Source organism: Macrotis lagotis, chromosome 2 (genome assembly GCF_037893015.1).
Source record: "Macrotis lagotis isolate mMagLag1 chromosome 2, bilby.v1.9.chrom.fasta, whole genome shotgun sequence".
Lineage (NCBI taxonomy): Eukaryota > Metazoa > Chordata > Mammalia > Peramelemorphia > Peramelidae > Macrotis > Macrotis lagotis.
The window spans coordinates 236,838,103-236,865,836 of NC_133659.1; the positions used below are offsets into that span (position 1 = coordinate 236,838,103).

Below are 27,734 nucleotides of genomic sequence, written 5' to 3' on the forward strand. Positions count from 1 at the left end.
ATGCCTCCTTTGTTCATCTCTATCAAGGTAAAGGTAATAGATTGTTCTGTGAAAATCATAAGAGGCATTTATCTTTTAGTCATTGATGATTAGATTCTTGCCAGAGTCCTCAATAAGCGGATCCTTCACTTGGAAGATGGTCACCTCCCTGAGAGCAAGTATGGCTTCAGAAAGGGTCAAAGAACAGCTGATATGGTGTTTACTACCCAACAACTCCAGGAAAATGCCAGGAGCAGAACAGAGAACTGTATACAATGTTTGTAGATCTGACCAAGGCCTTTGAAACCATCAATTGTAAGAGCTTATGGAAAATTATGTCAAAATTTTTTGCCCAGAGAAGTTCACCAGTATTGTGTGTCTGTTTCATGATGGTGTGCTTGCCTGGGTTCTGAAAAGTGGATGAATTTCATGATTTCCTGGTCACCAATGGAGTGAAACAAGGATGTATCCTTCTTTCTATTCTATTCTTTTCTTTTTTTTTTTTTGAAAAATTTATACAAAAGTGTGTGTGTGTATATATATATATATATATGTATATATACATATATATATATATATATATATATATATATATATATATATACATATACAAAATCAACTCTTTTTTGTGCTGGCTCAGAATTAGAAATTGAGGGGATGCTTATCAGTTGGGGAATGGCTAAACAGGTAGGGATGATTGTGATAGACTATTATTGTGCTGTTTAAAAAGGACAAGCAGGATGATTTCAGAAAAACCTAGAGAGACTTACACACACTGATGCAAAGTGAAATAAGTAGAATGGGAACAATGTACACATTAACAATAAAATTACACAATGAAGAATCATGAATGCCTTGATTATTTTCAGCAATACAATGATCTAAGGCAATCTCAAAGAACTTATAATGAAAAATCCTATCCTACAGAGAAAGAACTGATGGAATGTGAATGCAGACTGAAGCATGCTATTTTTCACTCTTTTGGTTTGTTCTAGTTTTCTTTTTCTTTCTTTTTAAATTTTCTCCCCAGCTATATGCAAAAGCAAATTGTAACATTTACTTTCAAAATCCTGAGTTCCAAATTCTCTCCCTTCTCACCCTACTAGTTACTTCGTATGAGTTAAAAATGTGTAGCCATTGGGGGTGGCTAGGTGGCGCAGTAGATAGAGCACCAGTCTTGGAGTCAGGAGTACCTGAGTTCAAATCTGGCCTCAGACACTTAATAATTACCTAGCTGTGTGTCCTTGGGCAAGCCACTTAACCCCATTTGCCTTGCAAAATCCTAAAAAAAAAAGTGTAGTCATGAAAAACATTACTATAATAGTTACGAATTTGTGCCTCCCACAAAGAGAAAACTCAAGAAAATAAAGTGAGAAAAAAAAGTATGCTCCAGTCTTTATTCAGCCACCATCAGCTCTGTCTTTAGGATGAATAGCATTCTTTATCATAAGTCCATCAGAGAAATCGCTTCAATATTTTTTCCCCACAGTTGCTATTGCTAACTATATTTCCCTCCATTCCCCTCTACCCACATTTATTCTATTCTCCCTTTCACCCTGTCCCTCCTCAAAAGTGTGTTACATCTGACTACCTCTCCCAAGATCTTTCTTCTCTTCTATCAACTTCACCCTGTCCTCCTTTTCCCTATCCCCTTTCTCCTATCCCAGTTCCCCTCCTATTTTCCTTTAAGGTAAAATAGATTTCTATATCCAAATTATACACACTCCCTCTCTGAGCCACTCACCACCCCTTATCTTCTCTTGTCTCTTTTATAATGAAACAACTTACTCCATTCTACTTCTCCTTTCCTTTCTTCCCTTAATGCCATCTTTTTAATATATCATCAAATTCAATTCCCTCCTGTGCCTTGTCTATATAAGTTCCTTCTAGTTGCCCTAATAACAAGAAGGTTCATATGAGTTATCAGTATCATCTTCCTATCCAGGAATACAAGCAGTTTAACATCATTAAATACTTCATGATTTACCCTTCTGCTCCACTCTTTCTATTCTTCACCTGTGTTCTGTATTTGAAAAATAAACTTTCTGTTCAGCTCTGGTCATTTCATCAGGAAAGTTTGAAAGTCCCCTATTTCATTGAATGCCCCCTTTTTCCCAAAAGAATATACTCAGTTTTGTTGGGTAGTTGATTCTTGGTTGTAATCTAAGCTCTTTTGCTTTCTGGAACAAAACAAGTCCTACAAGCCCTAAAGTAGAAGCTGCTAAATCAAGTGTTATCCTGACTGTAGTTCCACGATATTTGAATTGTTTCTTTCTGGCTGCTTGTAACAATTTCTCCATGACTTGAGAGTTCTGAAATTTGGCTGTAATATTCTTGGGAGTTTTTATTTTGGGATCTCTTTCAGGAGGTGATTGATGAATTCTTTCAATTTCTATTTTATCTTATGCTTCTAAGATATAAGAGCAATTTTCCTGGAGAATTTCTTGAAATATGACATCTAAGCTTTTTTTTTTGGTCATGACTTTCAGGCAGTCTAATAATTTTAAAATGACCTCTCTTTGATTTGTTTTCCACATCAGTTGTTTTTCCAATGAGATATTTCACATTTTCTTCTAGTTTTTCATTCTTTTGATTTGTTTTATTTGTAAGGAATTATTTTCTTCAGAGAACTTATGTATCTTTTCTCTCTGGTCAATTCTGCTTTTTAAGGCATTCTTCTTCTCATTGGACTTTTGGACTGCTTTATTCATTTGACCCAAACTGATTTTTAAGATGTAATTATCTTCAGTATTTTTTATATCTCCATCAAGCTGCTGACTTGGTTTTCATGATTTTCTCACATCATTCTCATTTCTCTTCCCAGTTTTTCCTCTAGTTCCCTTACCTGACTTTCAAAATCTTTTTTGAGTTCTTCCATAGTCTGAAACCAATTCATATTTTTCTCAGAGACTGTGAATTCAGAAGTTTGACTTTATCTTCTTCTGAGTGTGTATCTTGATATTCCATAGGACCAAAGTAATTGTCTATGGTCTGACTGTTTTCTTTTGCTGTTTGCTCATTTCCCCAGCCTATGACTTGATTTTACCACTGTTAAAGTGGGGTTCTGTTTCCAGGTATACAAAAATATGTAAAGAACACAGATAAGCAACTATTTTATGGTAATATTGCTGACTCTCCTATTCATTGCTTTAGTTCATCTCTTTCTGTCTCTTTCAATGAATGTCTACATGGGGTTTCAATACCCCCAAATAAATAACAGAAAAAATAACTGGAAAGTCTGGGAAAACAACAACAAAAACCTTGACTAATTGGAATCTTCAGAACTCCAAATGTCTATTATAAATAAAATGAGAAACAATAAGAAGAAAAGGATCATGAATAGGTTTTTATATTCCCAAATTGCACCTTTAAAAAAACCATTCAAGAATACCTTATATAACTTATGATTCTGCTTGTCCTATTTATCTCCTAATTTTTTTCATCTAGTTTCAGGAAATGAGTCCCAGAGAAATAGCTGGGAGAGCAGTTTCTGATGATTCTAATTCCTCCTTCATCCAAAGATCATGATCAAAAATCACTATGGTAGGATAAAAACATATAGTGTCCCCTTTTTACCTCCTGTCCTTTTTCTATGACTCCTGAAATTCAGACTTCTGAGAAAGAAGGTGGGGTAGCAGCTAAATTACTGGAGTCCAGGGAGAGGTACAGACACTATACTTAGCAGTAGTCAGATGCCTCTCTACAATGAGAGGCAACCAGTGCAACTGTGTGTTTTTAAGTCTAAAAGAGGTAGAGATCCCCAGAGCAACATATACAGTTAACTCTAATTCTGTTCAGAAGGTAAACTGGGAAATTTATTTCCCTCACTACCTTCCCTAGTCCATGATCCTGAGATAGGGAGTGGCTCTTTCCCATAATCTAAGGGTAAGTGTATAGGCATCTAGGTGACAGTGGATAGAGCACTGGGCTGGGAATCAAGAAGATTCATCTGCCTGATTTCAAATCCAGTCTGAGACACTGACTAGCTGTGTGACTTTGGGCAAATCACTTAACCCTGTTTGCCTTAGTTCCTCTTTGTGAAACGAGCAGGAGAAGGAAATAGCAAACCACTTCAGTAGCTTTGCTAAGAAAACCCTAAAATGAACTCATTAAGAGTCTGACACGACTGAAATGACTGAACAACAAAACAATAAATGGTGATTGTGATTAGGATTTCCCCAAGCTGTGTCTATAAACTTGAAAGGCAACAGGACTAACTAGAAATGAGTGTCTCTCTATATAAGACTGTATAGACTATTTTCCATTTCATTTTATTCTATATATAGCAAACTATGTGATCATAGCATGCTAAGTCTTTGAATCTATGAAATGCAGTTCACAGTGAAATGAGGAGTGGAGCCAGGAGCTGGTAGGCAAAAGTTTTAGTATTTTATTATTTTTTTTAAGCAGTATTCTATTTTACCTTCTAAATTAATTTTTGGAATCAGCCAAAGGGGAGTTAATAAAGGGTACTTAGCAAAAAAGTTCCAGTGAGACTATAATAAGGAAAACATGGAGCATATTGTAACTTTTTAGGAAAAGACAATTTTTATGCAGGTACCAGATAAAGTAATTTAGGTTGGCCGGGCAACTTAAATAGTGCTACCACCTGATGAGCAACTCAGATAATGCTTCTAATTAAATTCCCCTGTTGAATAATTATTTTAGTAACAAGCTATGTTTCTACTAGTTTACAGAAGGAAGTGGGAGATATACAATCTACACATTTTAATTTAAAATTAAAGGACACTAAATTTACTTTATTTTTGCCATTTTCTGGGGAAGTTTTCAATTTGGTATGATTAAAATTGTTCTTAGATGAGTGCACATGTATTCATATGCTAGCTCTTTTCATTTTAAGTGTTTATTAACCTTCATGAAGTCAGGGATGTAAAAGCACCCTCTTAGGATCAAAACAACTGGTCTAGCATAGAAACTTTGCGAAGTTAGCATTCCTAAACAAAGATCTCCTACTAATAAATAATTTAAAATAAATATAGGGCCTCTTTATACTGTTCAATACCAAATACATTTCTTAGCACTAATCACAAAAACTGGCAAAAAAAAGTCTTTTTACGGTAGGAAACAAATGATGAGGTAAAGAGAGAAATCATTTTACCTGATGTTAACACACAATCAACATCATGAGAATTATATGAAGCAGTGTAAAAATCTTCTCTAAGGGCTTCCAGTTTCTTGTCATAACAAGGAGCCACAATGATATGGAAAATTTTATCTGGAGACAAGTTCTGCAGAGAAAAATGTAAATCATTATTTCAGGGCTGGCTTAAAATTGACCATGGCACCTTAAAACTGAGAGTTAAGTAGAACTTGAGTTCATGTAAAAACAAAAATGATGATGACTACATTACAAAAATGTCTTGCCACCCAACTAAATTTAAATCAAATGTCTTACAACTAACAAATATGGTAAACCTTGCATACTGGGGAAATTAGCCAGTGAATGTCCATCCTCAGAGAATATGCAATGTGTCCACTGGAGGTCTGTGAGTTGGTTTCAGGACATGTATAATGGAGAAGAGAATAGACACAAATATTCTGTTTTCTGCTTGCTTACTAGGCAGTGATGAAAAGACTTAAAATTGGTGGCTGAGCTAGAACTGAATATGTATAAAAAAGCTTAAACAGTTGAAAGCTTTCTCTTTTCTCAAGAAGACTTCAACTGGGGAGGTCTGATGCTGTCCACTGATAACTTTCCCTACTTGGCCACCATGTGGTTGTGACTGAATGGTGTTGCCTATTTCTGTCATTCTTTCCTAATGTTAGGTGAATGAGTATCAAAGATGTAACAAGTTGGAGCCATCAGAGGTCAAGAAAATGGAGTCCATTGAAGATTCTACCAGTAATCAGCTCTGAGAAGCAATTTGCATAACCAAGACATCATGACCTGCAAAGAAGAGAGAATCTCATCCACTGGCTAACCTATGAACTTGATCAGAATACTATGGCTTCTGTTTCTGGTGGCAAAGAATTGGAAATCCAGTAAATGTCCTTCAATTGGGGAATGGCTTAGCAAACTGTGGTATATGTATGTCATGGAACACTATTGTTCTATTAGAAACCAGGAGGGATGGGATTTCAGGGAAACCTGGAGGGATTTGCATGAACTGATGCTGAGTGAGATGAGCAGAACCAAAAAAACACTGTACAGCCTAACAGCAACATGGGAGTGATGTTCAACCTTGAAGGACTTGCTCATTCCATCAGTGCAACAATTAGGAACAATTTTGGGCTGTCTGCAAAGGAGAGTACCATCTATATTCAGATAAGGAGCTGTGGAGTTTGAACAAAGTACAAGGACTATTCCCTTTAATTTAGGAAAAAATAGATATCTTATTGTCTAATCTTGTTACCTCTGAGAATTCTGCTCTCTTTAAGGATATGATTTCTCTCTCATCACACCCAATTTGGATCAAGGTACAACATGGAAACAGGGTAAAGACTGACAGAGTGCTATCTGTGGGGTGGGGGTGGGGGGAGGGAAGCAAGATTGGGGGGAAAACTGTAAAACTCAAATAATATCTTTAATAAAAATAAATTTTAAAAAAGAATACTATGGCTTAAGCAATCTCTTTATGACATTTGAGCCCACTGTCCTAGGAACCAAGTGATATGTAGAAGAGAGTAAGCCCTGTTACAGGAGATGATATATTTGCTCTTCTGTCCTTATTATACTTTCTCAGCAAACATTCCTTTGTAAAAGTTAAATGATATCAATTGGTTAATTGATATTGAGGTGCGATTAAATGGTCAAATAGAGATTGGAGTGAAGGCTGGCTAATTATAGAGGGGAAACTGTGCATGAGCAATAGTATTTTTTTTTAGTTTTTTACAAGGCAATGGGGTTAAGTGACTTGCCCAAGGACACACAGTTAGGTAACTATTAAGTGTCCTGACTTCAGGGCTGGTGCTCTATCCACTGTGCCCACCTAGCTGCCCCCTAAGCAATAATATTAGCATGGGAAAACACTCAACCCTAGAATCCTAAGGGGAATATTAGTAGAGATCTGGAAGCCAGATCTGTCAGTCCTAGTGCTATATTGCAACACATAAAAGAAATTTATTAATATAGTTTAACATGTCACTTCCAACAAAATGAATCTCTGAAGGAGAAAGTATAAGAAACTAAGAAAAATCTTGAGGTCAGTCCTTTAGGAGTTCACAATCAAAGGCTATATAGTTCTTCTCATGGACATTTAACCTACCCTTGTCATGAAATCCTATCCCTAATTAATATCTATCTTTAAAGATACGACTGGTGTGCCTTTGTTCATGCTCTTTCCCCCATCTGAAAGGCTCTACCCACTTCTCTCGACAAGCTCTTACTCCAAAGAAATAAAAGTGGATAGAAAAGGAAATGGAAATGGACACAGAAACAGAACTGGAACAGCCCACACCAGCCTTGCCCTTTGTTCATCTTCTATAGCAAGGAAATGAGAAAATTCAGCATTGATATACTATCTTGTGCCATTTTCATAAGTTAACTCAGATCTCTAAAGCACTATAAGGGCTTACAAAAAAACCACATGACATCAATCCAATTATATAGTGACTGACAAGTATTTTCAATCCCATTTTATTGATGAATAAATTGAGGATAAGAGAGGAAAGAGTGAGTGGGGGATGGGGGAGAGAGGGAGAGGAAGAGAGAGAGAGGGAGAGAGGGAGGGAGAGAGAGAGAGAGAGAGAGAGAGAGAGAGAGAGAGAGAGAGAGAGAGAGAGAGAGAGAGAGAGCTCAGTAGGGTTCAAAATAGGTTTTCTAATTTCTAGCCAAGGCTCTTTCTTTCTATATACTCTGTTACCACCCAATTATATGATAAATTCTTCTAGTATGGAGAGGGGTTGGGTCTTTTTATGCAGCTACTTAGAATAGTGAAAAACCTGGAGAGATTTATTTAGAAGATTATTTTAAATAATAGCTCCTTCACTGTGGGGTGGGGGTGGGTCCAAGTGAATTGAACTATCTGAACATTAAAGATTTATTGAATCCCTATATGTGTGCTAGGGCCTGCAAGTTGATACCACTGAGATATCATTATCTTCCTTCTGAAATTATTTTCAGTTTATCCTGTCTATATCTTGTTTTCACATCACTGTTTACATGTTGTCTTCTCCTATTAGACTGATCTCTTTGAAGCAAGGATTGTCTGTGTTTCTTTGAATTACCAGTACTTGGCACAGTGCCTGGTACACAGCAGGCATTTAATAAATGCTTAATGATTTAATGAAGAAGGAAGGTGGTGTAATAGATAGAGTGTTATACTGGAAGTTGAGAAGACCTGAGTTTTTCAAAACTGCCTTGAATACTTAATAAATGTGTGACCCCGGGCAAGTCACTTAACCTTACTAAGTTTTAGTCTCTTCATCTGCAAAATGGAGATAATAATAGCATCATTCTCGCAGAGTTAAATAAAATATAATTGCAAACCTTAAAATGCTATATAAATAAATGCTAGCTATTATGATCAATGTATAATATGCATAGATGGTATATTAGTGGGAAAATTGACCAGATACTTTGGATTAACCAACTGTTTGTTATAGAATAACAGAAAAGAAGAAAGAAGAAAAAAGAAGTGAAAGAAAAGAAAATGAAAAATATGGAAATGGCTGCTATTGGCAGAGTTCCATAAATGGCTAGATGTCTTAGGTTCTACTGCCAACTCTTGTCCTAATAACCTTAGAGGAGGACCCTATAACCAGGAATCTTTGTAGGAGAATGAGAATTAATGATTTAAAACATAAATCTGATTTCAGACTGAACTATTACACACAGATGAAAGTCACAAACAAATAAGAGACATAGAAAGAAAACCAAATTACCTGTTGTCTGGCAAAGTAATCCTTCACCAGTGATCCCATGATCTGCTGGGGGGATTTTGCAGTACATATATGTGGTGTAATTGGGTTACCCAGCACCCTTTCTGCATACTGGATCCAACCTAAAATGACCACAAAGTTTATTTAGTGATATTATTATGTTATTGCTAAGGTAATATTTAATGCTTTCTTCTTTTCTGTTCCTAATCTTTAAAATTTCTTATTCACATAAAAACAATCTATGGGGATAGAGAAGATTTGGGTTCATACTCAGAAGTTAGTGAGATTTAAAAAATCATTCGTACTTCAAACAAAAATGTCATATGATCACAAGCCCAAAAAGAGTTCTTGGAAAAGCTTTTAATGGACTCTTTAAAACCAAATAAGAGGGGCGGCTAGGTGGCATAGTGGATAAAGTACTGGCCTTGGAGTCAGGAGTATCTGGGTTCAAATCCAGTCTCAGAAAGTTAATAATTACATAGCTGTGTGGCCTTGGGCAAGCCACTTAACCCCATCTACCTTGCCAAAAACCTAAAAAAAAAAAACAAATAAGAAGGGGCTGCTAGGTGGCGCAGTGGATAGAGCACCAGCCCTGGAGTCAGGAATACCTGAGTTCAAATTTGCCCTCAGACACTTAATAATTGCCTAGCTGTGTGTCCTTGGGCAAGCCACTTAACCCCATTGCCTTGCAAAAAACTAAAAAAAACAAACAAACCAAAAAACCAAATAAGAGAATGAAGAATAAGTAGAAAAAAATAAGAGCAATACAAGAAAATCAAGAAAATTATGAAAAGTCAAAAAATAAGAGATCTAAAAACTTAAGGAAGAAAACAACTTCTTAAAACTAGAACTGAATCAGGGAAAGACATTAAGAAATAATAAAACAAAATCAAGAGAATGAAAAAATAGAAGAAAATGTGAAACATCTCATTAGAAAAACAACTGATCTAGACAACAGATCAAGAAGAGACAATACAAGCATTTCTGGACTACCAGAAAGTTATGATTAAAAAGAATCTAGATACATTACTATAAGAAATTATTAAGAAAAATTGTGCTAAAGTTCTAGAACCAGAAGATAAAATAGAAATATGAAAAAATGCATCAATCACCACCTCAAAGAGATCCTAAGATGAAAACTCACAGGAACATCACAGTCCAGTTTTAAAGCTTAGGGAGAAAAATACTACAAGCAACAAAAAAAATAACAATTTAAATACTCTGAAACTTCAAGTCAAGATAAAGAGACTGAAAAAATTTCCCCTAAAATCTGCTTCTGCTGTATCCCACAAGTTTTGCTATGTATGGGTATGAAAATTTCAGCAATCTCTTTGCTGTCATTATCTGTGATGAAATGATTGTTTCTATCTATTGATATATTCATTTTTTAGGATTGTTGTATAATTTTCAATTAATTTATACTTCAAATTAATTACACTGATTTAATATAAATATCTCAAATTCAAATAGCCCTCTATTGAATATCCCTATTATAACATTGTAGTAAGTAAAAGATCTATTTAATATTTCTTTTTTCCCCCCTTTGGTATTTTTTTAATGATTTTATTTATTTTGAGTTTTATAATTTTTTTCCCTAATCTCTGCACACCTTCCACAGAAGGCAATTTGCCAGTCTTTATATTGTTCCATGGTATACATTGATCTAAACTGGATGTGATGAGAGAAAAATCATATCCTTAAGGAAGAAACATATAAGAGATAACAAGATCAGACAATAAGTTTTTTTTTCTAAATTTAAGGTAATAGTCCTTGGTCTTTGTTCAAACTCCACAGTTCTTTCTCTGGATACAGATGGTATTCTCTATTGCAGAGAGCCCCAAATTGTCCCTGACTGTTGCACTGATGGCATGAGCAAGTTCATCAAGGTTGATCATTGCCTCCATGTTGCTGTTGGGTGTATAGTGTTTTTTCTGGTTCTGCTCATCTCACTCAGCATAAGTTCATGCAAATCCCTCCAGGCTTCCCTGAATTCCCATCCCTCCTGGTTTCTAATAGAATAATAGTGTTCCATGACATACATATACCATAGTTTGCTAAGCCATTCCCCAACTGAAGGACATTTACTTGATTTCTAATTCTTTGCCACCACAAACAGGGCTGCTATGAATATTTTGTACAAATTTCATCATCTCTTCAGGGTATAGACCCAGTAGTGGTATTGCTGGATCAAAGGGTATGCACATTTTTGTTGCCCTTTGGGCTTATTTCCACATTTCCTTCCAGAAAGGTTGGATGAGTTCACAGCTCTACCAACAATGTAATAGTGTCCTAGATTCCCCACAACCCTTCCAACAATGATCATTATCCTTTCTGGTCATATTGGCCACTCTGAGAGGTGTGAGGTGGTACCTCAGAGAAGCTTTAATTTGCATTTCTCTAATAAGTAATGATTTAGAGCAATTTTTCATATTACTATAGATTGCTTTGATCTCCTCATCTATAAATTGCCTTTGCATATCCTTTGACTATTTGTCAATTGGGGAATGGCGCGTTTTTTAAAATTTGACTCAGTTCTCTGTATATTTTAGAAATCAGTCCTTTGACAGAAACATTAATTATAAAGATTGTTTCTTAGTTTACTACATTTCTTTTGATCTTGGTTACAGTAGTTTTTTTCTGGGCAAAAGCTTTTTAATTTAATTTAATCGCAATCATCTAGTTTGTTTTAATAATATTCTCCATCTCTTCTTTAGTCATAAACTGCTTCCCTTTCCACAGAAAAGATACGTTTAATATTTCTACTTTTCTGCATGTCTATGAACTTTTAAGTCCTAATACATAAACATTTTTTTCCAAGTTGCCATGCACAATTGAGAAACAGGCAATTCCTTTCTTTTTCCAGTTTTACTGTATTTAATTTTTTAAAAATTCTATTCATTTCCTAAATTTTTCTTTTTTATATATTTGCATTGATTCCTTCCTATTGCAGCAATATTTATCTATTTCTTCAATTAACTCATTAACTCCTCCTTTAAGAATTTAGATGCTGTAAATTGGTGCATATATATATTTAGTTTGATGTCCTATAGTTTAACTCTTTTAATTAAGTATATTTTTGCTCTTTTTTCCCTGAGATCATGACTTCTACCCTAGAGTTTTTTACTTCAACTGAAGCATTACAGATTTTGCTCCATCCAGTTTCTTATTTTTTACTCTGTATATATCTTTCTGTTTCAGGTAACCCATATCCATATATTCAACCATATATTGTTGAATTCTTGTTTCCAATCCATTCTGTTATTCTCTTCTGTTTTATGGATGATTTCATTTTGTTCATAGGCACAGTTAATTTTAGGTTTAACTCCACCCTATTTTTTTATACTTTCCCTTTTTTTCCTGTTCCCTTGCTAATAGGTTATTTTGTTTAACACTAATCCTTCCTTTTTTGACCTTTTTATTCTCTCCTTTCTTTTATTCACTTTCCCTCTTATTTACCTTTTGATTGAAATGTATTTCAATGTTCCAATGTGTATGTGTTAAATTCTTTCCCTTTTTTTGAGCAAATAAGCATGAGATGTAAGTGTTGCCTGCTCCCCCTCCCACTTTTCCCCCTCATACCTTTCCTCATCCCCTTCTCTTCCCTGATCTCTCCCTAATATATTCTGCTTTTCCTTCCTTCCCATTCTTCTTTTAAGATTATATAAATATAACTTAATCTCTTCCAAATCTTCTAATTAAGCTATCTCTATGACCACTAATGATAAGAGTTCTAAGGAGATACATGTAACATCTCCCTGTAGTAGAATGGCAACAGTTTAACCTTATCTCTTGTTTTCTTGTTTATGTTTCCCCTTTTACTACTTCTCCTGATGTGATTATATTTCCAAGTTTTTACATTGTTCTAGTTTTTTCAATCAGGAATATTTGGAAAACTTCTATTTCATTAAAAATTCAATTTTTTCCACTTTAGGAATGTACTCTATTTTTTTTAAACATTTCTTTTTTTTCTTTTCTTTTTTTTTAGGTTTTTTGTAAGGCAAACGGGGTTAAGTGGCTTGTGCAAGGCCGCACAGCTAGGTAATTATTAAGTGTCTGAGACCGGATTTGAACCCAGGTACTCCTGACTCCAGGGCCGGTGCTTTATCCACTACGCCACCTAGCCACCCCAAGAATGTACTCTATTTTGATGATTAAGTTATTCTTGCTTATAAGCCTAGACTTTTTGCCTTCTGGAATATCACATATTAAGTTTTCTACTCCATTAGAATAATGGCTGTTAAATCGGGTGTAATCTTGATTGTGGTTACATAGTACTTGAATTCTTTCTTTCAAGTTATTTGTACTTTTTTTTTCTATGAACTAGTAGTTTTAGATATAGATTATGATGCTCCTAGTCATTTTTTTAGATGCAGACAGTGGGTTTTTTCTATTTTTTTTTCCTCTCTGATTCTAAGAGATCTGGGCAGTTTCCTTTTATAATTTCTTGAACTATGATGTCTATACTCTCTTTTTTTGGTCATCATTCATGTACTCAAATGATTCTTAAATGGCATCTCCTTGATCTGTGGTCCAAGTTTCCTATGAGAGACCTTTCAATTTTTTTGTTTCAAATCTTTTGAATATATTTTAAGCTTTTGCACCTTTTGTTCCAAGCTAATTAATTCTCTTTCTGTATCTTTATTCCACAGTTTTTTGGTGATTTTAAAATGTTTTATCTGGTATACATGTGCTAAAAAAACAGTCAGTTAATGGGGAAATAACTTGATGATGGCTAGCTTTACTTAATGAATTAGAAAACTTTCAAAAATAAATCAAGTATAATTGCTAAGAAAATATATATTAAAATTGATCCAAATGGAATAAATGTTATATGAATGGACTTAAAAAAGAAAAATGACTAATAAAAACCATCAATGTTGATTATTTTCCATGGTGGAAAGAAATTGTCAATAAAGGATTATGAAGGAGAGGATATACAAGAGATGAAGAAATGCTCCTAGGTTGTAGAAAAAATTTTGAAGTAACAGTTAATGATAAAAAGATACCACATATATTCTAAATATTAACTAATTTCAATTGGACCCTAATTCAGCATGATAATCTTTTTATTCTTCCTTGATTATTTCTCTATCATGCTCACCACAGTAGGTTTTACAAAACTTTCTTCCAAAAGATCCCCCTAAACTTTTCCCATCCACTTATGACCCATCTATTCACTGAGGAATTATGTACATCCATTATAAACTCCCATCATAAATTGCTTCAAAACTAACTATACATCTTCACCTTCCCTGCTTTGTTCTACTAGAGAAATAGATCACTTTTCTTCAAGTTGAGGCCATCTACTTTATTTGAAATTCATTACTTTCAGAAGCTTATTGCCACAATTCAATATTCAATAAATATAGAATTTTCCACATCTTTATTCAAATTAACATTTGGGATACTGACCTGGGCAAGCAGAGGCAAACATAGGTAAAGAATGTTCTTGTTTCTGCTGGTGATATCGATGTACAAATTCTTTCTGACTTTCTAGGATACTGAAATCAACAGCTATTGTTGAATCAAATACATAATGTACACCTGCCAGAAAAATATAATTAAAACATTATTTTCAAATTATGAGGTAATTATTTCTAGGATCCAATGTCAATATTGTTCTTCAAATAATTGCTATTAAGTATAGACCATTAGAATCTCTTTAAAATGTTTATGGTAGAAGAATTCTTGTTTTCTACGCAAACTGGAGGCAGACTTCCCCTAAATCAACTAGAGCATATGACACTGAATAACGACCAGGAAATCCAGTAAGAAATCAGTGACCTTTTTCTCACTAGAACTATACAAACAGACAGCCAAAAGGCACGGTCTTTGCCAGGAAAACTCTCAACTGGAATCACAAAGAGTCAGACATAACTGAAATAAATAAACAATAACAAAACATACTTTCATTTATTTTTTCAATCTTGATTTTTTCTCCTAATATTTCCTATTAAGTCTAAACAATCCTCAAAACAATAATTTAAAACCTAGCTTGTGGCAGAAATGCTCACAATGAAAATTTAACAATTAGTTTTTTGGTGGTTGGTTCAAGTTGTTAGCTCTAGCAAAACCATTCCTGGAATATTCCTGGCCAGAGTACAGACGGCTTCCAGGTCCTCTAAAATGTCCCTGTCAGGGTACAAGTTTTGGATATCTTTATCTTAGTTTGCATTAGGTTCCTAGAAGGACCCCTTTCTCAATGCCTACTATCTTTTAGTGCAGACTTAGGTTGGATGGAGATGCTTGCCAGTGATTCTCTTGGGATTTCTTGATCATTATTCTATATAGGACCATGTTTAGTTCTTTATTAGAGAAATCATGGGAGAGATGGATTCCTTTACAGTCTTTCTCATTGCCATCTTAGCTATAAGTACCTATAGAACCTATTACACTGCACTCAAATCACTAGTAACTTTATTTCTCTACTTTAAGGAGAACAAAGAAGCATAACATGGGTAGAGTAGACCACTACAGTAAAAACACAAAAACTATCCTCTGAATGAGAGATTTAGGTCTTAATTTGAAATATTCAAAAAATCTACCTAGCTAGGAAACAAAGAGTTGAACAGTGCTCCTCATATAGTTTAAAAATATGAGGTTCTGGAGTCCAAGTCCCTTATCTACTCTCCTGTCATTTAAAAGAATGTCTAAGAGAAGTAGCACTTACATGCTTAGTACATCCCCCCACACACACACTTATGAAAAGGAATCTAAGGGGAAAAGATTATGATTAAAATGCCAAGTACATCTTTCCTTCTCTCCAAAAAACTGTAATTATAAAAACAAAACAAACTTACCAAGACTTTTTAGGAAACCACAGAGTCTTTTTGATGCATCAGTTACAGTGAGACTGAATTTGGCAGCAAAATAAGGCAAAGACTGTGGGCATATAGACACCACCAACACTTTGTGGGCTGAGGTATCACATTTCTAAAAAAAAAGACAAAATAGACAAAATATAAATAACAGTGTCCTATATTTATGCACAATGTCTCTCCAAAAAGCTTCAAGAACATTTCTTTCACTACCCATCAAATCTTCAGACTACCAATTGAGAAACCAAGTCCTGTTATTTTCATTTTTCAAAAGAAAGAAGTGAGTCAGAGAGGTTGAATGACTTGGCCAAAACATTACATAAGGAATTAATGAAGAACTAGGGGAAAAAACTACATCCAAATGTCAACCAACAATCCGCAATGACACAAATCAACCCCAAAGTTTTGTGAAGCTGCTGACTTTAAATGTTATAGTCTTTACATGCTATGGACACGCAGTAATTTCTACAAAATAATTATCTTATCCATATCATACATGATCTTCGACATTTCTTAGCATTACTAACTATCTTGGGTTTTTTTTAGGTTTTCTTTTTTGCAAGGCCAATAGGGTTAAGTGGCTTGCCTAAGACCACACAGCTAGGTAATTATTAAGTGTCTGAGGCCCAGGGGCAGAGCCATGATGGCCACAGGAGAGGACCATCTCTTAGGTGCTCTCGATCAAAACTGATAAACTAAGGACTCTAAATTTTCGAGAGACAGAATCCACAGAGGGACCCAGTGAAGCTATTCTCCAACTCAAGGTATCCTGGAAAAGAGTGGAAAGGCTCCACTCCCTGGGGTTGGAGGGGTAGCCCGCCAGAGCAAAGCAACTTCAGCCTCCTGGAGGCAGCCCAAGAGCGCTGGGAGCTGTGGCTCACAGCAGCAAGGGCAGTTTCCTGATCTACACCCCAGGGAGCACCAGGCACAACTTGGGGGATCAGCAGGAGGACCTCTTCCAGAGTGAGCACATGAAGCCCAGCCCTCAGGGCACACAGCCAGCAGAGTGGCCATGGGAGCCCAGATCCAGGAACTGGAAGCAGAAGCTGGTAAGCAGAAGCCCCCATGGCATGAGTGTTGAGCCTAGGGAGGGAAGTAGAGAAAGACTGCTGAGCTCTGTCCTCTGTCCCTGGAACAGAACTCTGGGGCTCTGACCACATTCAGATCCTGATGGCAGTCTAGGCCCCCCCATAGAACAGCAGGGCCCCCCACCTCAACCCCAGGGCAGAGGGGTATGCTTGTGGTCATTCACAGAAGACAGAGCCTCACACATGGAGATCCTTGTGGGGGTGTCCCACTAATACTCAAAAGCTCAGGAAGCACCCCAAAACCAGGCACAGGCTGGATAAATGAACAAACAGAGAAAAAAGAGGAACACCATTGAAAAATATTTTGCCTATGATCCCAAAAAGGATCAAAACACTCAATCTGAACATGAGGAAGTACAAGCTCCTGCATCTAAAGACTCCAAGAAAAACAGAAATTGGGCTAAGGCTATGTTAGAGCTCAAAAAAGACTTTGAAAATGAAGTGAGGGAGGTATAAGAAAAATTGGAAAAAGAAATGAGAGAGATGCAGGAAAAACATGAAAAAGAAGTCAGCAGCTTAGTCAAGGAAATTAAAAAAAATGCTGAAGAAAATAACATGTTAAAAACTAGCATAGGTCAAATGGATAAAACAGTTCAAAAAGTTATTGCGGAGAAGAATGCTTTAAAAAGCAGAATCAGCCAGATGGAAAGAGATAAGAAAGCTCTCTGAGGAAAACAAATCCTTCAGACAAAGAATGGAACTGAGGGAGGTTGCTGATTTTATGAGAAATCAGGACACAATACTTCAAAACCAAAAGAATGAAAAATTGGAAGAAAATGTGAAATATCTTATTGAAAAAATAACAGATAAGGAAAACAGATTTAGGAAAGATAATTTAAAAATTATTGGGATACCTGAAAGTCACGACCAGGAAAAGAGCCTTGACATCATTTTCAAAGAATTACTATTGGAAAATTGCCCTGATATCCTAGAAGCAGAGGGCAAAATAGAAGTGTAGAGAATCCACCAATCTCCCCGAGAAAGAACAACCCCCAGGAATATTATAGACAAGTTCCAGAACTCTCAAGTCAAAGAGAAAATATTACAAGCAGTCAGAAACACACAATTCAGATATTGTGGAGCTGCAGTCAGGATCACACAGGACTTAGCAGCAACTACATTAAAAGCTCATAGGGCTTGAAATATAATATTCCGGGAAGGCAAAAGAGCTTAGAATGCAACCAAGAATCAACTACCCAGCAAAACTGAACGTCCTCTTCCAGGGAAAAACATGGACTTTCAATGAACCAGGGCAGTTTCAAATGTTCTTGTTGGAATGGCCAGAACTGAACAGAAGGTCTGATCTTCAAATATAGGACTCAGATGAAGCATAGAGAGTAGAGAAGGGAAAATATGAGGGACTTAATGATGATGAACTACATGTATTCCTGTATAGAAAAATGATACTGATAATACCCATATGAACCTTCTCATTTAATAGAGCAGGTAGAAGGAGCTTTTATAGATGAAGCACAGAAGAAAACTGAATTTGAAGATATACAGTGATATAAAAATGGAGTCAATAGATAAAAGGGAAATGTAGAATATGGCCATACCTACTATGTAGAGAAAGGTAAAAGGAGAGGAAGAATAGGCTATGATATTTCATGTAATAAGATTTTTCTTTATTACAATGAGCTATTGCAATGATATGGAAGGGAGGAAGGTAAGGGGGAATGAGGGAATCTTTGCTCTCATCAGAGGTGGCTAGGAGAGGAAACAGCATTATATACTCAATGGGGTATAGACATCTGGAGTAAGAAGGAGAGAAGGGGGATGGGGGAAGGGGGGGGAGGTGAGTGATGGAGGAGAGGATGGACCATGGTGGTAGAGTGGTCAGATATAACACATTTTCTTCTTTACTTCTTGCAAGGGGCTGGGATTGGATGGCCTGTCTGGGACCATAGGGCTGGGTGGATGCTGGGCCTAAGGGGTGGTATGTGGGCTCTGGGCCTCTTGGCCCTAGGGCTGGGGATCTGTCTGCTGCACCACTTAGCTACCCTACAGCAGAGTCAGAGTGAAAGGAGAGAGAAAATATAGTACATTGTAATAGAGAAGTATGAATGGAGGGAGTTGCAATCAGCAATGGCAATGGTGGAAAAATATGGAAGTAACCTTTGTGATAGACTTATTATAAACAATGTGATCCACCCGCAACAGAGCTGGTGGTATTGGAACATAGACTGAAGCACATTTTTTGTTACTGTTGGTGTTTTTGGGGGGGTTGCAGGGCAGGTAGGGCTGGGTGGTCTGCCTGGGGCCATGCTGCTGGGTGATTGTTAGGTTTCTGGGACCGGATTTGGACCCAGGTCCTCCTAGCTCAGGGGCCAGTGCTCTGTCTGCCACCCGGCTGCCCCTACTGTTATTATTACTATTTTGTTTTATTTTGGGTCTTTTTTTTTGTTTGTTTTTTGCAGGGCAATGGGGTTGGGGTGGCTTGTACGGGGTCATGTAGCTGGGTGACTGTTGGGTGCCTGGGGCCGGATTTGGGCTCAGGTGCTCCTGGCCCCAGGGCCAGTGCTCCGTCCACTGTGCCACCTGGCCATACCTATTATTATTATTATTTAATTTTTTTCTCCCCTTTACTTTATCACTCATGTGGGGCTATATTTTTGGGGGGAGGGGGTATTATGTTTAACTCTTAAACAAGAATATTTTAATAATGTATAAAAAACATTATTTGTATAAACTAAGAAAAAATAAAATAAAATAAATTAAAAAATAAAAATAAAAATAAATTTTAAAAAAGTGTCTAATGCTAGATTTGAACTCAGGTGCTCCTTACTCCAGGGCCAGTGCTCTATCCACTGTGCCAACTAGCTGCCCCAACTATCTTGTTTTACTTTAAAAAACAACAAAAAAATCCCTCATTTGATGAAATAATAAGATATACTTCTAACTAACATTTTTTTTTTTGGTTTTTGCAAGACAAATAGGGTTAAGTAGCTTTCCCAGGATCACACAGCTAGGTAATTATTAAGTGTCTGAGACCAGATTTGAAGCCAGGTATTCCTGACTCCAGGGCTGGTGCTTTATCCACTGTGCTACCTAGCCACCCCTAACTTCTGGCTAATATTGAAAGGAAACTTATAATTACATATAAAACTTCAGAGTGGTGGCATAGCCTAGCAAAAAAAATTCAGGCTTGTACTTAGGAGAGACCTGAGTCTAAATATAACTTGAGTTGGCTATACATATACTTCTATAAAGGTGAGAGTTATAGAAATTATCTCCATAAAATTATTGTAAAGATCAAATGAGATATCTGGAAAATGCTTTACAAGACTTAAAATAACATTTATATTTTAGTTATTATATCTTCACAATTATAATTCTCCTTCAACCAGCTAGATAAATCAGAGCAGATAAAGTAAAAATGTTTTATTAGTCAATTAATAAAAATCAAACACTGAGTTTACTAACTAGGAAACAGAGTTGAACGGCACTCCTCATATAGTTTAAACATATGGGGACTGTAGAAGAGATTTTGAAGTAATAGTTAATAATAAAAAGACCCCACAGATACTATAAATATTACCCAATTTCAATTGGACCCTAATTCAGCATGACCTTCTTATTCTTCCTTGATTACTTCTCTACCATGCTTACTTCAGTAGCTGTACTTTTCCCCAAAAGTTCCCCTAAACTTTTCACAGCCACTTATCTTTTAGAAGACTTCACCTTCTACTCACTATATGTTTAATTAGGCATTGTGCTAAGATTAAAAAGAAAAAAAGGCAAAAGACTGCCTCTCAAGGAGTTCATAATCTAATGGGGGAAACAACAAATAATTACATACATAAGAGAATAAAGGAGAAATGATTAATAGAAAAAAATGTACTAGAATTAAAAGAGGTTGAAAAAGGCTTCCTATAAAAAGTGAGAGTTTAACTATGACTAGAAGCTAGTCAGGAAAGAGAGATGAGGAAGACCATTGCAGAATGGGAAATAGACCTGGAGTCAAGATGGAATGTCTTGTTCCTGCAACAGAAAGGAGGACAGTGTCACTGGATTGAAGGGCATGTGGTAGAGAATAAGGTATAAAATCCTGGAAAGGTTGGAGGAAAGGGAAAGAGGGACAAGTTATGAAGGTATTTGAATGGCAAACAGAATTTTTTATTCTGGAGCAGAAAGGGAATCACGGGAGTTCACTGAGTAGAAGGGGATGACATGGTTGATGCACCAGGGTGGTGGCAGTGTCAGAGGAAAGAAGGGGGGAATATTTGAGAGCTGTTGCAAAGGGAAATTGACAAGCCTACAGATTGAACAATGAAGGCTACAGTTAGTTAAGTCATGGATCACTGGGATCCAGGACCTGGGGAAGGGGGGTGGTAAGTCTGGAGCAGGGAAAGTGTATGGGAAAAATAATGAGTTCATCTGTGACATGTTACCATGGCTACTGAACATCCAATAGGGGTATAGCTGCTGCAACAAGGGGTTTTGTGCTGGGTCTGGAGTCAGGAGCTCAGATCTGGCCTCAATACTTATTGTGTGATCCTGACCAAGTCACTTAAGTACTGTTATACTACAGTTTCCCAATCTCTCAAGATTGCTGTGAGGTTCAAAGGAAATAATCATTATGACAAACTTAGGACAGTGACTAGTATACAGTAAGAGATATCTAAATGTTAGCTGTCAGTATTATTATATCTGAAAGGCAATTGGAAATGCAAGACTGGAGGTCAGTGGATGGGTCTGGGGACAATGGAGAATCATTAGCATAAAGATAGTGATTAAATTCATAGGAGCAGACATCAAGTGAAGGAGTCTAGTAAAGGTCTCCAGACAGAACATTTGTGGGGTACAGAACTGGATAAGGACTAGACCAAGGGGAGTAAGAAGGAGAGAGTGGTGTTCCAAAAACATAGAGAAAGGAGCATCAAGCACCTCAGAGAGGACAACCAGATGGGGAGAGAGAAAAGGCCTTTATGGTTTGGCAATTAAGAGAGCACAGGTATCTTTTAAGAGAACAGTTTCAGTTGAATCATAAGGTTAGAAACTAGACTGTAAGGGCTGCAAAAGTGAGTGAGGAGAAAGGAGGTGGATGGCCTCCTTGAGTTTAGCTACAAAGGGCAGATGAGATAAAGAATGATACAAGCAGCAGGGATAGAAGGATAAAGTGAGAGTTCTTTAAGGATTAGGGAGTCAAAGTTATGTTTAAAATGTCTCCCAGGAGACAGGGAGAGATTGAAGAAAAGTGGAAGAATGGGGATGACAGAGGGAGTAATCTGTTGAAGGAGATGGGATGGAATGACACTGTGTAGGAAAAGGGGTTTGACTTTGTAAAGATTTGACTTGTGCAAGACAACCATAACTAAGAATAAAACATTCAAGTTTTCAATAACTACTTAGAAGAAATCATAAGTTATTACTTTTTAAGCTTAACAATTCTGTCTATAAATCAGTTTAACAGGAGTGTTAAATTTCTAAAACCAAAGTTAAAAATGGGTTACAAAGTTTGGTCTTAGTACTGGAAGTACTGGAGGATACTCAAGCATACTTCTATGCTCATGAAAGCCCTCTGAAGATTCATTCATGGCTGATAAAAAGCAAACTACAGAGGCTGATTTTTTTTTTAAAGAATTGTTGTGAAAAAAATTATGCTATAACATCTAGAGAGATTTGACTTCATTATATTTGCAAGGGTTAGAACAATATTTCTATTAAGCATTGTATAAAACTCTCTGCTTTTTATCTATTTATTTTTATTTTACATGGAAAAAGATATTAAAAACACTCAATATAAGTATGAAGTTAAATCAGAAATATTTTTCTTTTCTTTCCCATCTTTACTTTCTTCATCTTCAAAGGAAATCCATTCTTATATCTCACCATTTCTAAATTACTTCATAGAACATTTGATTTAATTCAATAATTATTTATTTAATTAAATTTTAAAGTAAAAGTCTTTAAGGAAAGGGTATATTTGGAATCATATTACACCTTCTTTATAATTTTAAGGGGTTTTTTTTTGCAAGGCAATGGAGTTAATTGGCTTACCCAAGGCCACACAGTTAGGTAATTATTATGTGTCTGAGGCAGGATTTGAACTCAGGTACTCCTGACTCCAGGGCCAGTGCTCTATCTTCTGCACCAACTAGCTGCACTTCCTTCTTTCTAATTTGTTTCTATACTAAAACATTAAAAATCCATTTAAACATTTATATTCTTAATTTGCTTAACTGCATTAAAAATTCTATTTAATAAATTATCTTACTCTAAAATTTATACATACCAAATACCTGAATATATGACCATGTATTTGTAATGAATGTTTGTTGAGGCTATTAAAGTAATGAAAACAAAAAAAAAAGACCATATACAAATCCTTCATAGTTATAAGCTCAGAAATAGAGTTCAAACTTGCTAGAGTCATGAAATGTTCCCTTGTCAAGTGTCAACATCCATCATTGAGGTTACTTATATTAGGAAGACAGATGATATATATAACAAAATATCAAAATAGTATACACAAATTTTGTTAATGAAAGAAATTAAAGATACTCGAAAAGGGGCATAAGAATGATGCACCTAATAACTAATATCATTTTAAAAATCTACAACACATAGCAAAACCTGAGGTCCAAGTTTGTACTTGTTTCTTTTACTATCCAAGATTTCCTGTAAAACCTAAAATTACTGCTGAATTAGATCCTTAATTTAAGAAAGAAGAAAAATTCTAATCCATGAAACAGAAAATTGTTTTTGAGTTTATAACTATGAAGGATTTGTATATGGCCTTTTAAATTTTCATTTCTTTAATAGCTTCAACAATAGATAATTGTCATTCTTTGTACAAATTTCAGACTGTCTTGGACTTTCAATAAATCCATGATTCTTTGCAAATAAACAATAACATCATATTGACAAATATCATGGGCTTAGAGTCTCTATCAATTAATTAAAAACTAAGCAGATCACCCTTCAAGGTCAAAAGTTCTGGTGTTTGCTATCAACCCAAAGGATAAATAAATTCAAATTTTCATCAATGAGTTCAGTACCTAACTTACAATCTCTTTGATACAGCATCTAACCTAATATGATGGTAATTCAATATACTTAATGATAATCCCACTTGTTCATTTTCCATGCATTTCTACTTTACCTCAGCTACCTCACTGTGCCTCAGTCATAGTGCTGATCTTATCATCAACCATAAATGTTCCACTTCTGTGTTTATAAACTCAGAAAAAAAATATCTTATTACAAACAAGTAAATCAAAATGATTTCTGCATTGGCTATGTCTAAAATTTTTTTTTCTCATTCTGTATTCTGAGAAGTTTGTTAAGAATTCGATATAATAGTATTCCAGTACACTCATATAACATAACTTGTTCATACATTCCCCAAATTATATTTTTAAGGGTTTTTTTTTTTTGCAAGGCAATGGAGTTAAGTGGCTTGCCCAAGGCCACACAGCTAGGTAATTATTAAGTGTCTGAGGCTGGATTTGCACTCAGGTACTCCTGACTTCAGGGCCGGTGCTCTATCCACTGAGCCACCTAGCCACCCCCATTCCCCAAATTACGAACACTCCTTCAGATTCTCATTCTTTGCCATATCAAAAAGAGCTAAATATTTCTGTACAACTTAAAGGTTTTTTTCCCCCCTCTAACACTAACCCCTCTCTTAATTTATTCTCTCCCAAATTCCCTTTTCTCCTTTTATTTTGTATTTATGTTTCCAATTTTGCAGAATGACAGTAAGAACTGTGTGTCAGTTGCTCTCCCCAATTGTTTCCTTTTTGTTTGGAAAGCTTTTTACTTGTGCAACCTGATTATGTAGGCTAATTTTCCTTAACCTTCTTTTCCCTATCTCCCCCGCCCCCAACCCCAAGTATTCCTTCTCTCTTTTCATTCTTTTCCTAAGATCAAGAGACATATAGATACTCCCCCAGAACTTGTCTAATTAGATTCCCTCTAAAATCCCTGTGGTTAGGATTCAGAGGGGATATTTTTATCTCATCCCCAAAATTGAACATAAGCTATTTTTCCTGGTTTAGTCATCTATCATTTTTCACTCATGTTTACTTTTTTATTTTTCTCTTTACTCCTGTATTTTGAACTTCAAAGTTTCTCCACAGGTCTTGTTTTTCATCAGGGATGCCATGAAGGCCTCTATTTCATTAAAGATCCATTTTTTCATCTAGCATTTTTTGTCAGTTTAAGTTATTTTTTGGCTGTAGGCTCACAGCTTTTGCCTTCTGAAAAAAATATATATATATATATTTGGGTTTTGTAAGGCAACGGGGTTAAAGTAACTTGCCCAAGGTCACACAGATAGGCAATTATTAAGTGTCTGAGGCCAGATTTGAACTCAGGTACTCCTGACTCCAGGGCCAGTATTCTATCCACTGCACCACCTAGCCGCCCCTGAAATATCATATTCTAAAATGTCTGCTCCTTTATATTAGTAGTTGCTAAACTGTTTGTGATATTGACTGTGACTCCTTCATATTTTCAATATAGCTACTTACAATATTTTTTCTCTGACCTGAAAAGTATAGATTTTGGGCTGTGATATTCCTGAGAATTTTCATCTTAGGGCTTCAGAACTGTCTTGGATCTTTGTACTGCTGAGAATGGCTAAATCATTCACAATTGATCATTGTACAATGTTGTTACTGTGTACAATGTTTTACTGGTTCTGTTCACTTGATTTTACAAGTTCATATAATTCATTCCAGGTTTTTCTGAAAGCATCCTGCTCATTATTTTTCTTTTTTTGGGGGGGGCAGTTTGCAGGGCAATAGGGTTAAATGACTTGCTCAAGGTCACAGAGTTAAGTAATTAATCAAGAATGTGAGACCAAATTTGAAATCATGTTCACCTGACTCCAGGGTTGGTGCTCTATCCACTATTCCACCTAGCTGCCCCCTGCATGTCACCTTAATTTCCAATTCTATGCTATATAAAAAGCAATACAATAAATATTTTTGTACCTTTAGATCCTTTTCCTTTTATCTTTTTGGGGTATAGACCTAATTCTTTTTGCTTGTATAGTCCTTTGGGCATAATTCCAAATTGCTTTCCATAAAAGCTGAATTATTCCAATTTTTTTTCACATGCCAACATTTGTCATTTTCCTTTTATGTCATATTAGCCAAACTGATAGGTGCCATTAGTACCCCAAAGCTGTTTTAATTTGCATATCTCTAGTCAATAGTGATTTAAAACATTTTTTCCTGACTATTGATAGCTTTGATTTCTTCTTCTGAAAACTGATTCTTCATAAACTTTGCCCATTTATCAACTGAGAATGACTGGTATTTTTATAAATTTGACTTAATTCTCTATATATTAGAGAAATAAGGCCCTTAACAGAGAAACACTGAAAATTTTTTTTCTATTTTTCTGCCTTCCTTCTAATCTTAGTTATAATGGATTTATTTGTGCAAAAAAAGTTTTTAAATTAATGTAATCAAAATTATACATTTTACATACAGTAATACTCTATTCCTTGTTTGGTAATAAATTCTTATCTTTAGATCTGACAAGTAAATAATTCCATGTTTAAATCTCTTAGCCATTTTGAGTTTTATTTTGGTATTTGGTATGGTATTTGGTATTTGGTCAATATCCAATTTCTATCAAAACAGGTTTTCAAGCAGTGTGTCAAATAGTGAGTTTTCCAGTTTTCCTAGCAACTTCTGCCAAATAGTGAACTTCTGTCCCCAAACCTGGGATATTTGTGTTTATCAAGCACTAGATTACTGTGGTCATTATCCACTATATATATATATATATTGTGTACCCAATCTATTACACTGTTGCACAACCTTCTCTTTCTTAGCTGGCACTAGACTGTTTTGATGATTATTATTTTGTAATAGAGTTAGAGATCTGGAAAAGTGAAGCAATCTTTCTCTACATTTAAAAAACATAATTCCTTTGATATTCTTGAGTTATTCTGGATGAATTTTGTCATTATTTTTTCTAGCTCTATAAAATAATTTTAGTAGTTTGATTGGTAGGGCATTGAATAAGAAAATTATCTTAGGTAGAACTGTCATTTTTATTACATTGGTTCAGTCTACCCATGAGCAATTAATATTTTTCCAATTGTTCAGATCTTAACTTTATTTGTATGAAAAGCACTTTGCAATTGTGTTTATATAGCTCTTGGGTTTGTCTTGGCAGGTTAACTCTGAAGCAGTTTAAATAGAATATCTCTCTTTGCTGAATTTCGTTGTTAATATATTGAAATGCTGATGATTTATGTGAATTTATTTAACATCCTGACAATTTTGCTTAAGTGCTTATTTCAACTACATTTTTTTAGTTGATTCTCTAGAATTCACCAAGTATATCATCAAAGTGATGGTTTTGCTTTCTCATTTCTCTATTTCCTTAAATTTTATTTACTCATTGCTATAATTAACATTTCTGGTACAATATGGAATAATAGTGATGATTTAATGAACAATATTTGGTTCAATTTGCTTGTGAATCCAATCCATCTGGTCTTGGGATTTTTTTCTTAGAGAGCTCACTGATGACGCATTTAATTTCTTTTTCTAAAATAAGGTTAGTATTCTATTTCCTCCTCTGTTAATTTGAGCAAGTTATAGCTTTGTAAGTGATCATTCATTTCACTTTAGATTATTTATTGGCATACAATTGATCAAAATAGCTCCTAATAATTGTGCTAGTTTCCTCTTCATTGGTGGTCATTCACTTTCTTCCTTTCTGATACAGGTATTTTTTTAAAAATAAAATTAACCAATAGTTTATCTATATTATTGAGTTTTTCATAAAAATCAGCTAGCTCTTTTAATTATTAATCAATGATTTTCCTTCTTTCGATCTTATTAATTTCTCCTTTGATTTGAAGGATTTCCAATTTGGAGTTAAATTGAAGATTTTAAAATTTGTTCTTTTACTATTTTTTTTAGTTGCAAGCCCAATTTACTGATCTGATCTTTCTCTATTTTATTTATGTAAGTATTTAGATATATAAAATTTTCCCAAACTACTGCTTTGGCTCCATCCCATAAACCTTAATATT

General features: G+C 35.3%; 1 protein-coding gene across 1 annotated transcript in view; it reads right to left on the bottom strand.

Moving 5' to 3' along the window:
• NARF (nuclear prelamin A recognition factor) overlaps positions 1-27,734 on the bottom strand; it is a 94,297-nt gene that overhangs the window by 25,604 nt on the left and 40,959 nt on the right. Inside the window, exons 6-9 of the mRNA XM_074225217.1 lie at positions 15,621-15,753; positions 14,233-14,364; positions 8,824-8,942; positions 5,099-5,228 (exon numbers count right to left, since the gene is read on the bottom strand). Coding sequence (XP_074081318.1) covers positions 5,099-5,228; positions 8,824-8,942; positions 14,233-14,364; positions 15,621-15,753 — 514 coding nt within the window. The remainder of the gene's footprint in view (positions 1-5,098; positions 5,229-8,823; positions 8,943-14,232; positions 14,365-15,620; positions 15,754-27,734) is intronic.